The 12,577-nt window shown below is 37.3% G+C and overlaps 2 protein-coding genes across 3 annotated transcripts; one reads left to right on the plus strand and one right to left on the minus strand.

Moving 5' to 3' along the window:
* The first annotated feature begins 641 nt into the window (after positions 1-641).
* Positions 642-6,562, plus strand: cdc42l (cell division cycle 42, like). Its single transcript, XM_026283920.1, has 6 exons — positions 642-789; positions 1,695-1,799; positions 2,062-2,134; positions 3,134-3,243; positions 4,639-4,836; positions 4,945-6,562. The coding sequence occupies exons 2-6, from the start codon at positions 1,695-1,697 to the stop codon at positions 5,032-5,034; spliced, it is 576 nt and encodes a 191-aa protein (XP_026139705.1). The 5' UTR covers positions 642-789; the 3' UTR covers positions 5,035-6,562.
* On the minus strand, positions 6,363-11,894 carry wnt4b (wingless-type MMTV integration site family, member 4b). 2 transcript variants are annotated; one of them, XM_026283919.1, is made up of 9 exons: positions 11,695-11,894; positions 11,133-11,330; positions 10,797-10,950; positions 10,328-10,412; positions 9,817-9,948; positions 9,586-9,728; positions 9,362-9,502; positions 8,065-8,227; positions 6,363-7,942 (listed from the first exon to the last, which is right to left on the minus strand). In XM_026283919.1, the coding sequence occupies exons 2-9, from the start codon at positions 11,219-11,221 to the stop codon at positions 7,773-7,775; spliced, it is 1,077 nt and encodes a 358-aa protein (XP_026139704.1). In that variant the 5' UTR covers positions 11,222-11,330; positions 11,695-11,894; the 3' UTR covers positions 6,363-7,772. The 2 variants fall into 2 exon arrangements, with proteins under 2 accessions (XP_026139704.1, XP_026139703.1); XM_026283918.1 differs by lacking the exon at positions 11,695-11,894 and having other exon boundaries at positions 10,797-11,324.
* Positions 11,895-12,577: the final 683 nt, after the last annotated feature.

Raw genomic sequence — 12,577 nt, forward strand, 5'->3', positions numbered from 1 at the left:
TTAATTGTATTGCATTTTAAATTATTTTAGATTTTTGTAAATATGTATTTTATTTACTACCCATAGCAGTTTTTTTAACTTGTTCTCCCTGCCCCCATCTATTTGGGGTTAGATCATTCCAAAAAGGGGGAGGGGTTGTGAAACCAAAACTGGTTCGCCTATGACATTTTGGTTCCCCAAAGAACTTTTCAGTGATCAACTCTTAAAAGAACTTTTTTTTTAGTCCGAAGAACGTTTTAAAATTCTAAAATCCCCTTTCCACTTTAAAGAACCTTTTGTGGAACGAAAAGGTTCCATGGATGGTAAATGTTTTTTTTTTTTTTTTTTTTTTTAAACCACTGATGACTAGACTCTTTATTTTTAAGAGTACATATTAAAAACTGGGGTTAGAAATCTTCTAGTGTGTTAGTTTAAAATATTATTATTATTTTTATTATTATTATTTTTAATGTAATGTATTAACGTAATATGTAAAATAAAATCAGAATGGCAAACACTAATGGACCACATTCTTTCCATTCTAGTTTCTGTGTCTTTAAAACATATTCGATTTGGATTTATAAAATACTATATGAAAATCCCTCTATTGTCTTTACTCTTTAACCATAAAGTAAAGATGTAGTCCTAGGCCTAGAGGCTTCTTAATAGGAACTACAATAGGGGTGTGCGCAGGGTGGGCTGGCTGGATTATTCGCAGGAACTACGACTAGACGTTTTTCGCTTTCGTTCACGTCAGATTGATACTCTCAAACCCGGACGTAACCAACGCCTAGTCGCCGGAGAGGAACGGTGAGCAATTCATAATTTTTAACATTGTTTTATTTGAATTTTAACTTATCAAACAGTTGTTAAACTGTACACGTTTTAATTCAGGTCGTACCGTTGAGTAATTTTGATTTAGGATGGTGTGTCGCCCTCTCAGTAGTGCTAACGCATTAGCTTAGCCTCGCAGCATCCTGTCGGCCTCATTAAACAAAACTTTGATTTTTCTTCACTGTTGCCAGATCTCCAAAATATTTATTTCGTTTTCTGTTATCGCCACAAACTCCACATTTCTTAGCCATTTACTGTTGTATTTAATGAAGTAGATTTATCAAGCGAAGTTTTTAACTTGAATTGGTGAGGAAAGATACAATAATTAAACCATTCTAATGTAAAGTCAGACTTCCAGTATGAAAAAAAATACGTATCATCTCATGTTTAGAAAAATCGGCTTTGTATAAACGACACAGGTTAATTAGTTAGTGTTTTACTTTAAAGCTACTTTGTATTCGTTTTTTTTATCGTCCCAAATTGGACTCAAAATGTAGTGATTACTAAGGACTAATACTTTAATATCTAATGTAAAAGTAAAATCATTCCGAAACGACAATGTAGCTGAAAACCAGACAAAGTTTTCTGGTTTTATTGTTTCGACAAAGTCGAGCCTTCCTCTCAGCTGCGTTAATATGCGGAAGCAAGTAAGACGGGACGCATTCTTGTAGATGTCTCTCTGTATGCCTGCTTTTGTTTCTGAAATCAAATCACATCACATTATTGGCAATTCTGTTGAATGCGTTCGAGCTGCCTAATTGTGTAACAGTGGGAACAGTGAACGCTGGAACTGCTCAAAACAAACGATTCACTCAAAGGTATTTCTGATTCCCACGAGAATCCCAGTAATAACGTGATTTCCAATCTCTTTCTCTATATAGATGCAGACCATAAAGTGTGTGGTGGTTGGAGATGGAGCTGTCGGAAAGACCTGCCTCCTCATCTCATACACAACCAACAAATTCCCCTCTGAATATGTTCCCACGGTAACAGAGTAAAGGGTGGTGGGCTCTGGGACAATGATTCTGGGGGAGGGGCGCAGTGATCCAATGTTCATAATAATAATAATAATGCTAGCTATTATTTGTTGCATGCTTTGTGCTGTTTAAGATTAGGAAATCTAATATATGTGAGTTAGTTTGTAGGATATTTGATTAGTCTGAAACTTTTTAGGGTTGTATGTTTGGTGTGTTCTGAACTAAAATGTGATGAATGTGTGAATTAGATGTTTTTGTGTTTGTTTTAAAGGTTTTTGATAACTATGCTGTAACAGTGATGATTGGAGGTGAACCGTATACACTGGGGCTTTTTGACACAGCAGGTAATGCAAGTCTGGGGCTTACTTTACACTTGACATGAATCTGATTTGATTCTGGTTAGCATGATAGGGATTTAAGTGTCAACATAATCCAAAGAGACCCGAGGAAATCGCTGTTGCTGTGGAAAAACTGGAAAAATGGTGCTGAACATGGGAAAACAAGTGATAGGCATTTTATGCATCAATTCATGCTGTGTCCAGATTTGCTGACTCATTCACTCATTCACTATCTAGTGAATGTCACATAGGTCAGTATATGAGGACGAGAGAACATGCATATTTGGATACTGCTTTAGACAATATTATGCATATTTGCTCTGCATATTATTCTCTGAAAATGATAAAAACAACCTGCTTGATAAGACTGATGCTTGTTAAAAATGTTAATAGGATTTCAAATTGCATGTTGATTTACTGTAAACAGATTGATACTACAATCTGTAGAATAAAATGGGTGTACTATTGTAAAAATTACATCTTGCCCACACACAATTCCACCATGTTTGTTGATACACTGCCGTTTAAAAGTTTGGGGTCAGTAAGTTTTATCTTCTTTCAAGATATTAATACTTTTATTCCATAAGCAGCATGTTTATTTCAAATAAATGCACTTTCTTCACCTTTCTATTCAGATAATCCTGTAAAACATGTATCATGGTGTCCATTTAAATATTAAAAGCAAAACTGTTTTAACATTAATAATAATAATAATGTTTTATATAAATATCTTAAAATATAACCCCATTATTTTTAATGTTATGACTGTATTTTTGATCAGATACATTCACTTTAGTTGGCATAATACACTTCTTTTCAAAACCATTTCAAATTTCAGTTGACAATAAACTTTTAAACATTGTTTTCATTAATTAACAATCATCTCTAGTCGTTTTATTTTAAGACTCGTTGGATTTCTCTTCAGTTTTAGCCGCGGTGTTCATCTCAAATGACTTGGAGCTGAAGAGAGGTGGTAATGAACTGCGTCTGTTCTTGTTTTCTCAGGTCAGGAAGACTACGACAGACTTCGGCCTCTCAGCTATCCGCAGACCGACGTCTTCCTTGTTTGCTTCTCGGTTGTTTCTCCTTCCTCCTTTGAGAATGTGAAAGAGAAGGTAGGTTTTCATCAAATGCTTTCTGCTTTCTTGCTGGTCTCACTGTTTGGGTCATCAGAACTTGAAAGAAGCACCTTTTTCTGATAAGATCATTGACATTTGTTATTTATGGTATACTAAACGGTCACCGTTTAGCATTTGAATGCTATATCTATGGTATGGTTTCATGTACAGATAGATACTTGGTTAAACACATAGTATGTTTCTTTAGTTGGATGACGCTGACGTCACATGCTTAGTGTCACTAAAGCACTCTTTAGCAGTACCTGATTTTCCTGCTGGACTTGGAGAATGGAACTCATGTGAATAGACCTGAGATGTTTAAACTGATCAACCCATACATGAAAAGCACATTCAATACTGAGGCATATCAGATTTCTGGAGAAAGGCTGCATTTTTGTAACTTACATTTAGATGCATATTTGTCATTGGTTTTCTATTCGGATTGATGGTGTAAATATATATATATATATATATACTTTTAAATTAAGATTTTTACCTGGCTCTCTTTTTTACGCAATTGTCATTGATCAATTGCAGCATTCTGTGCACATTTATGTTTACAGTCTACTGTTTTACAGTCTATTTAAGGAACTGATTTCCTGCACAGTGGTGCTAGTTTCATGTTTCCTGTATCACTTCACAGTCTCTTTAAGAAGCTGTTTATTAAGCGATAAAATGCTTAATAATATTGTCTATTAATAATGTTTAATTAATGTTGTCTAACATGAAGAGAGATGGGAAAATGGAATTCTGAATAACCTTTTTACCATTTTTTGTAGTGTGGAACTGAAACCGAAAACGTATGTGAAAATAGGCAGCACAGATGAATTTGTAAGATAAAGACTGCACAGAGAATTCAAGCTCATAATTTCGTGACCCCATAAGGGCCATTCATAATTTATTTTGTAATTTGAGGTTTATTATTATTATTTCCAGTATGCACACACACACACACACACTACCATTCAAAAGTTTTATTTTTGAAAGAAGTCTTATGCTCCCCGAGGCTGCAGTTATTTGATGTTTGATGATATTATTTGATGAATAGAAAGTTCACAAGAAAAATCTTTATTTCTAAATAAAAAATCTTTTGCAACATAAGCGTTTGTCACTTTTAATGATTTGCCTCCTTGTGGAAAAAGTGTTAATTAATAAAAACTTACTGAACTTGTAAGGTAGAATATTTCTTTATACGATATGTATATTTCAAAATATTTTTTAATTTTATATTGAACATTTCTTTCTTGTCATATACATTTGTTTTCATTCTGGAATTGGAAATGGATTTAAATTGCAAATTTTTAAGTGTTTTTAAGGATGTTCCCTTTGCACTATGAATAGCTTTCTAGGCACTGTCTTACCAGTCCTTTTTCTCCTCTCTTTTTCTCTAAGTGGGTACCAGAGATCTCTCACCACTGTCCACGCACTCCATTCCTTCTGGTGGGCACTCAGGTTGACTTGAGGGATGACAGTAACACTGTGGAAAAACTTGCCAAAAACAAGCAGCGCCCCATTTCACCTGAGAGCGGGGAGAAGCTGTCCAGAGACCTCAGAGCTGTCAAATACGTGGAGTGCTCCGCCCTCACACAGGTTAAAAGAGCAACCGCACACACACCCGTGATGACATAACAGCTCTACTCACTTATCACCACTCACATGACCTACTGCAAATGACATTTTACCATCTCTTTCTTACAGAGAGGCCTGAAGAATGTATTTGACGAGGCGATACTCGCCGCCCTTGAACCTCCAGAGACCAAACCCAAGAAGCGCTGCGTCCTTTTGTAGGAACACAAGCAGTGGGTGATGCACTCACTCCAACAAGAGAGGCAAAGAAAAAAATAAAAACCTTTTTAAGGTTGGTAGGGCTTGGGGTTTGGAGTGGAGAGAGTTATAATTGGGAAAAATTACGGGAACAAAACAGCAAAAAAACAAAAAAAAAACATGATACTGGAGGAATCTGGCAACAAAATGGTTTTGCAAACAAATGCACACTGTGCCTTCATAAATCTAGAACAACAAAAGAAATTAAAGAACCCTGGAACCAATAGCACCCCTGCAAACAAAGAGCATAACGATAAAAATAGGCGCGCTTTACGCGTGTGATGTCTTACAGAACAACATATAGATTCACTTCAATGCTTTAAGTGTCAGTTACATGTAATTGATCCAGAAAAAAGTGTGACAAAGTGGCACGGATAAATTAGATTAAATACTTCAGGTTTCTGATCGGCATCCAACATGAATTTTTTTTATTTTATTTCTTTTGCTGGACAAACGCATGTGTGTCTCCCATACATGCTTTTCTCTAAGCCGCACAGAATGTCTATAAACAGCACATTTCATAGTGTAAAGCCGAACATGCTGACTGCTCTGATGAACACTTCTGCAGGGCTCAGCTATTTGCTCTGTAACCTGCGGATTGTGTACGTGCAGAAGCTGACTTCAGCTTTCCTTGAATCTCCATAGTTGAGCATATTGCAATGGGCACAAATGCTATTCATGACAAATTTGCCTTTTAGTGTTGTTCTGGGGTCCGTTTTCCAGTTTTTAATGTTGCGGTTTTGCCAGTTCTAGACCCCGGACTCGCATGACAAACTGTAGGCAGGTTCTGTTTTACATGTGGTTCACATACTGTTGTTTATACGTACTGGACTGGATGTGGCGCAAAAGCAAGCTAACGTGATTGGTTTGGGCATGTAATTAGCTCTAATCACTGACAATGGCATTGAAACCGAACATATACAAAAATAAACAACAACACTTTTAGCTATTTTTAAAATGTTAATTTTGGATCAGAGTGTTATGGCCATAGAAATGACACTCTATGGCCACTTCCCCTTCTGAATGACTTGTGTTATATGGTTTATAAGAGAGTTTGGGACTTGAATGGGAGCCAATGGATTTTAGTTCACAAGCATTTGTTTCTTCCTGTATGAGCCAGACTGTTCTCTTCTTCTGTGGTTCATGCTCCTAGAATCTCTCTTAAGTGCATTTACTCTTGAGCCTTGCAGTGCCTTCTGCTGGCCATTTAGAAAACTGAATTTTATTTGTTTTATTTTATTTTTTTCCCTCTCATTTTTTTTGACTTTGATTATGATGTATTAAATGTATTACTGTTTTACTCTTGGGTGAATGAATAGTGGTGACATTTTGAAACTTGAGTTTTTTTTTTAAAAGGCATTTTATTTTATTTTTATTGTTTCGCTAGAGTACCATTTGATTGTCATTTATTAATAAAATAACAATTAAAAATGTAATATTTTGAATAACCAATCTTAACAGTCGTGTGAATAAAAAGGAGGAGGATAACCGATGATGATGATGGTTTGAAATATGGCCTTTTCTTAGTCAAGTTCTGCGGTGTTTGGAATCTCACTATATTTGTAATAAAAGTGGTGCCACTGACTCGCAGCTGTATTTCTATCCTGTTCTTTAGAAGATTACGTGATTGTTTAGTGTCTGCCAATTAAGCATACTGCCATTCAAAAGTTTGGGGGTCAGTAAGAATTATTTATTTTTTTAAGAAACTTAATACTTTTATTCAGGAAGGATCTGTAAATTCATCAAAAGTGGCAAGTGGAGTCCTTTACAATGTTACAAAAGATTTATTTTCTTTTGAGCTTAATATTTTATTAAAGAGTTTTGGATAAAAACAGTTTCCACAAAAATATGAAGCAACACAACTGTTTTTACCATTACTATTACATTTTTCTCCAGCACTTAATCAGCATATTAGAATGATTTCTGAAGGATTCAGACTGGAGTTATGATGCTGAAAATTCAGCTTTGTCACCACCATAATAAATTACTTAATATATATGCATAAATGTTGTGTTTTAGCTAAAAAAGTTGTTTTTGATTGAATAAATAGTTCTGGTGACCCTAAGAGACTAGCTACTGAGCCCAACATTTTTTTTTAAATTTATTAATTTAAAATGTGTCAATCCATAATTAACAAACACACCTTTCCACGTGTAGGATGTCAACAACTTTATTTTAGGCCATAAAGATGAGATAATGGCAATAAATGAGCCTCTATGCAGCTAAAGAGTTTGCAGGTGGAACTTTCCATCCAGAGATAATGCCACAGTGGCATGATGCAGTCAAATAAATAAACACAATCAGCAAAACTGAAAAGAAATTCATAAATACAGTAAACAGGGAGAGAGACTCTAGAATTACATGCTAAGGCCTCAGACTAAACTAACATTATTCTTCTGCTATTATTCAGAGGTTAATCTCAGCTTTAAGAGCGTTGTCTGAGTATGTTAGTTACTGGTTTTGTAGCATTTAAGAAATGTAATAGCGTCTGCATGTTCCTTTTAAGCAAGAGTGCAATTGGAGATTAAAATAATTATATAATGTAATGTCACATCGGAAAGAACTTTAAAGTCACCAAATAGGAGGCATAATGCAGAATGTTTTAAGTGGAGCAGGTTTGGTGTTCATCATGTGGGCATCAATGCAGGCTGGCATGAGATGAGGTGCTTCTGGTGTGGTTGTGCGGTTTTTCCAGGTACGTCTCATTCTCGGCAGGTGTGTATGAGCACTGTGTTCTTACACTGCTGGCAGCGAACCGAGCAGCACCAGGAGAACTTACAGGAGCAGCGCTGGACCACCTCAGCCCGGCCTGCTCGAAAACCTGGGCCACAGCATAGCAGTTCACATCCGTCTGGTGCCAACCGTGAGGTTCCTAGGATGTGGAATAAGGTTAAGTTAAGAGTGATAACACACAAATCCAGGGAATGGTCCAAGTATTAATAATCAGAAGTAGAAGATCAAAGATTATTTTGTGACTGGTTTTTACACGTTTACCATTACACCGTCGTCCTGCAGTGCCAGGAATGCCGTTGTCTGGATCCAAGCGGCAGAAATCTGGTGAAGGGGCTAGGTAGACCAGGTCCCGTGCGGCTGGTGGCTTCACTTGGGGGTCCCGAGGAAGGAGGGCTGTCCGAGAGCCCACACGTGTCAGCCGAACCTAAGCAGAAAGTATGACCATGACCCTTGACCTTAGATACAGATATTTTTTCTACCTTCAACAACACTACCATGGTGAAATTCTAATGCAGCGATGCTTGTATCCTCCACATAGAATACAGTCCCATAATGCATTGTGACAAGCTTCAAAAACCATCAAAGATGGTGGATTACATTCAGTCCATAGAAACATTGACAACAAATACTATTGTACCTATTGTAAGTGCTACATGTTGTTTGTTGGAGACAACCCACATTTTTCAACTTTAAGTTAAGGAACCATATTCAACAGTGGAATTCATGGTGAAAAACGTACCCATGATTCTGCAGAGGAATATACACCAATTGTTGAATCCCACAAGAAAATTGTGCTAAAAGAACTCTTTAGTGCCACCCGCTCATGTAACATGCTGTACTCGAGTAATTTTCTTTATGCGCTCAGGCTTCATATATTCATATTTTGCAATAAACATACAATTTTTGGTTTCTTTATCTATAGTTAATTTTAAAACACCAGTTTCATATTTCTACCTTTTTATCCGACTATCATTCGCAGTGCTTTATGGGACTGTGGTTATTTCTCTCATTAAAGCTAGTAAGTACATAGTCTTTTTGTCTCATTTTCAGTTGCTTATGTGCTTCAACTCAAATGTTTAGTTTTGTGATTCACCTTGTAGGCTTGGTTCATGGCTTATAACTCTTTAACAAAGACTTTTTAAAGATTCCTATGGGAAAAAATTATAAGAATGAACTATTAAGGCTACTGAACCACACCGTTTTTAAAGCACCAAATAACTAATAACTAAAACCCAACTCAGAAAAACAAACACTTGAACATACATCAGTTTGATAAGGACTACTTCAAATATCATAAGCCATTTTTGGAAAAATGTAATGGAAGTGTAATTATTTTTGGTGGGGCAGATGTCCCATTCGTTTAGATGGAGAGGGTGGGTTTATGACCTATATTGCAGCCAGCCACCAGGGGGCGTTCGAAACGTTTTGACTTCACTTTTCAGGATGTGTGTGGCACACTTGTTTCACTTATGAGGTTTCATCTCAGTTCTGCCTTAGATGTAGGCAGTTGTCAGGTAGGCACCTCAGTAGTTTTTGTAACAGAGACATTGTGACATACCTCTGTGGCCCCATCAAAGCGTTCTTTCAGCACAGCACCGACCCGGCGGAACGGAGGCATGACCTTCCAGCACGTTCTGAGCTCACAGGACCCCGAAACACCATGACACTTACACTCAACTTGCATGTTATGAAGAATCGCCTGAACAAAGATGGAGAAAACCATGAAAACAATATGCAGTTGATGATGAGTCTTTATACCAATAAGTGGAACATCTCACTTGCCTTTCGTCCTGCCTCATTGTTGTGAATGTTCATTAGCGGCCGCCCTGATGACATTCCTTTAGCTCTCTCTGCCTCATCCACAAACGTCTGAGAAAATGCAACGCCATAGGACAGATTATCAGAGCAGCCAGACCACTGGAAACCTAAGGGTGTGCAAGAGGCATATTTTAATCAAACAATTTATTTATTTTTATTTTATCAGTGTGATTATTGATGTGTCTCACTATGCACCTTCAGGACTGACCCCCCTGACCTTTCGGTCACAACCGCACCTCTCCAGTTCTCCCCTGCTACAGCCCCGAGTCACAGCTACAGCGATTGCTGCTGATGAAAGAGCATGGACAAAAGCAGCCTCACGGGTGCCTGAAGACAGCACACAAAGGGAACAGGACTAAGTTGTGTTTAGTGTTGACAGTATTGATTGTGTTTTGTGAGATTAATGTTTGAAGAATGTTGGAAAGTGGTCTGTTATTATTAATGAGTAGTATAATATCAATACTCTGAAACTACGGTTTCTTTTCTGAGTTTCAAGTTTTCTGAGGGCCCCTACTGGTTAAATATTGGACCAGTCACTGAATGAAATTCAAAATTGAATTTTTTATTTTTTTATTTTACACTTTTATGTCATTACAGCCCATACTTGAGCCATAATGGTAAGCTTATATTCAAAATTGTAGCATAAAATAATGACATAATCCAATATGTTCTGATACTGTACGTTGTGAAAGCATTTCGTTGTAACCTTGGTTCATGACTCGTCCAAAAATATTGATCCCGCGAGGGGTGGTGGAACAGTTCCAGCGCCGGTTTCGAAACTGGTGTTGACACTGCAGTAGGTAAAACCAAACAAATAGCTGAAAGTCAGAGTTTATATATGTAGATGTGCAACTGTAATTACACTTGCTCATTTCTGGCCTAAAAGTATGTGTGGGCTAAAATGTGGCTGGGGCTAGTTGTCACAAGCAATAGAGAAAACAAAAGTGGTGTGTTGTTCAGTGAGCTATATTTTTATTGGGACTACAACAATAAAAATGTACAGCACTTTTTTTTAAGCCACAATCAGATTCAGAAAGAGGTTAACTGCCAAGTGTGTTTACATACACACACAAGGAATTCTTCTTGCTGACTGGAGCTCTTTACCCTGTCCTTGAAAAAATGAATGTCAGTACTGTATGTTCACAAAATTGGCATTGGGTTTCAGCCTCTCTCACCTCCTCAATGACCATCTCTGCAGCCTTTCTCACGGACTCCATGACCTCCCCCCGTGCCCGGCACACCCCGACTTGGCCTGGTGTCAACCCCCTCAGACGGCCACATGGTTCTGCACCAGACACAGGACGCGAGCGCGGCAGACGTGCCAGAGAACTACAGAGACAATACAGTACAGTAAAGAATATGGCTGCATCAATACATACACATAAATAAAAGGACAACATTTTGTAGGTAAATTGAAACCAGCAAGAAGCTGCAACAAATAGAGTAGAAACAAAGAAAGTATGTACAAATGATGGCATAACAAACAAACGCTTTCACACTAGCCAACTTACAGCCAGTTGCTTGCCATGGTGAGGTGGGGTGCCCATAGCAACAGCAGGAGGAGTCGTCCCGTGAGAGTCACGGAGGACACCGTTGGCATCAGATTGCCTGTCTGTCTGACTACCTGTCTGTCTCTGAATTAGTGATCAGCTCTTGTTTCTTTCAGTCTGACAGCTGTGCCTGTTACATTGGGGTTGTTCCCCTCATATCTGTCAAAATCAAGAGACAGAAAATGACATGACTAATTTTTACATTATTGTGTGATATCATTTTCTATTATAATAAATATAACATTAATTGGAAATTACTTGATCTGCTCATACTTATGCATATGCATGACTGGTATAATAGCAATTACATTTTTACAGATTATAACTGGCATCAGAGTATCTGTATTTTTGTTGATTAAATTAGCAAAATATTAGATAAACACGGGCAATGCAAGAAATTCTAACCAAATAGTTTTACAGCCTTCAGAGATAAGTTTTAAATGTGATATTTCAAAGATATTAAATATGATCTAATAAATAAATCCAAGTCGATCACTACAAAAGACAAAAATTACGTTTTTACCACTCTGAGGTCCAAAAGGATCCGGAATATTCCTGTTGACGAACTTCTGAAATAACGGTTCAAATCTGCTAATTAGCCCAACAGATCATCAGCTTAATCTATTATAATAATTTCCATTAATTCCACTTAAGTTTTGAAGATAAAATGCCTCTAAGTTGTAATCGTATTGTCACGCAGAGAGAGATATTCATCTTATGACATTGTCATCTATAACGACAAAAAAAAAAAAAAAAAAAAAAGAAAGAAAAGAAGAGAAAAGTGAAATATTTTGGTTGAGTAAAATAATCAGGACAAGGAAAACAAACGTACTAATTAGATAGATAAATAATCAGAAACCCTTTATGATATTCCATTTTTTTTAGATCCTCTTACAAAGTTATTCCTTGTCCCAGCTAACTAAAAAATATATTGCTCTTATCCTAAGAAAGCACTTCCATTTCCTTCAGATCTGTAACAGTATATGTGGGGAAAAACGTTGCCAGTAATCCAATTTGTCCGCCAAAATGAGCAAATCCAAAGGTAAAAAAAAAACATAAGTGTGGATGGAGTGAAGGTTGTGGGGTTATAAAGGAAGGATGGATAAAGGGAGGGAGGGCTGGAGACCGCAGGGAGGGGAGGGGTGAAGGTTTCGGACATAGTACATTAACATTGAGGGATGAGCTTGCACTCATTGTCCAATTTACTCAGGACGTAATACGTGACCTCTGCTTAATGAGTCCCGCAGGATGGTGCCTTCAACTCGTGGGATTATACAAATGCTAACACGCTCGACTGTGTGTTTGTATTGGTGTTGTGCGTCAAAAAGAGGGCAATTGACCAAAAGTCGAGTGCCAAATCGCTGTCTAAATGCATACATCTGTGAGCAAGTGAGAGAGAGAGAGGG

This window comes from Carassius auratus, chromosome 16 (genome assembly GCF_003368295.1).
Source record: "Carassius auratus strain Wakin chromosome 16, ASM336829v1, whole genome shotgun sequence".
NCBI lineage: Eukaryota > Metazoa > Chordata > Actinopteri > Cypriniformes > Cyprinidae > Carassius > Carassius auratus.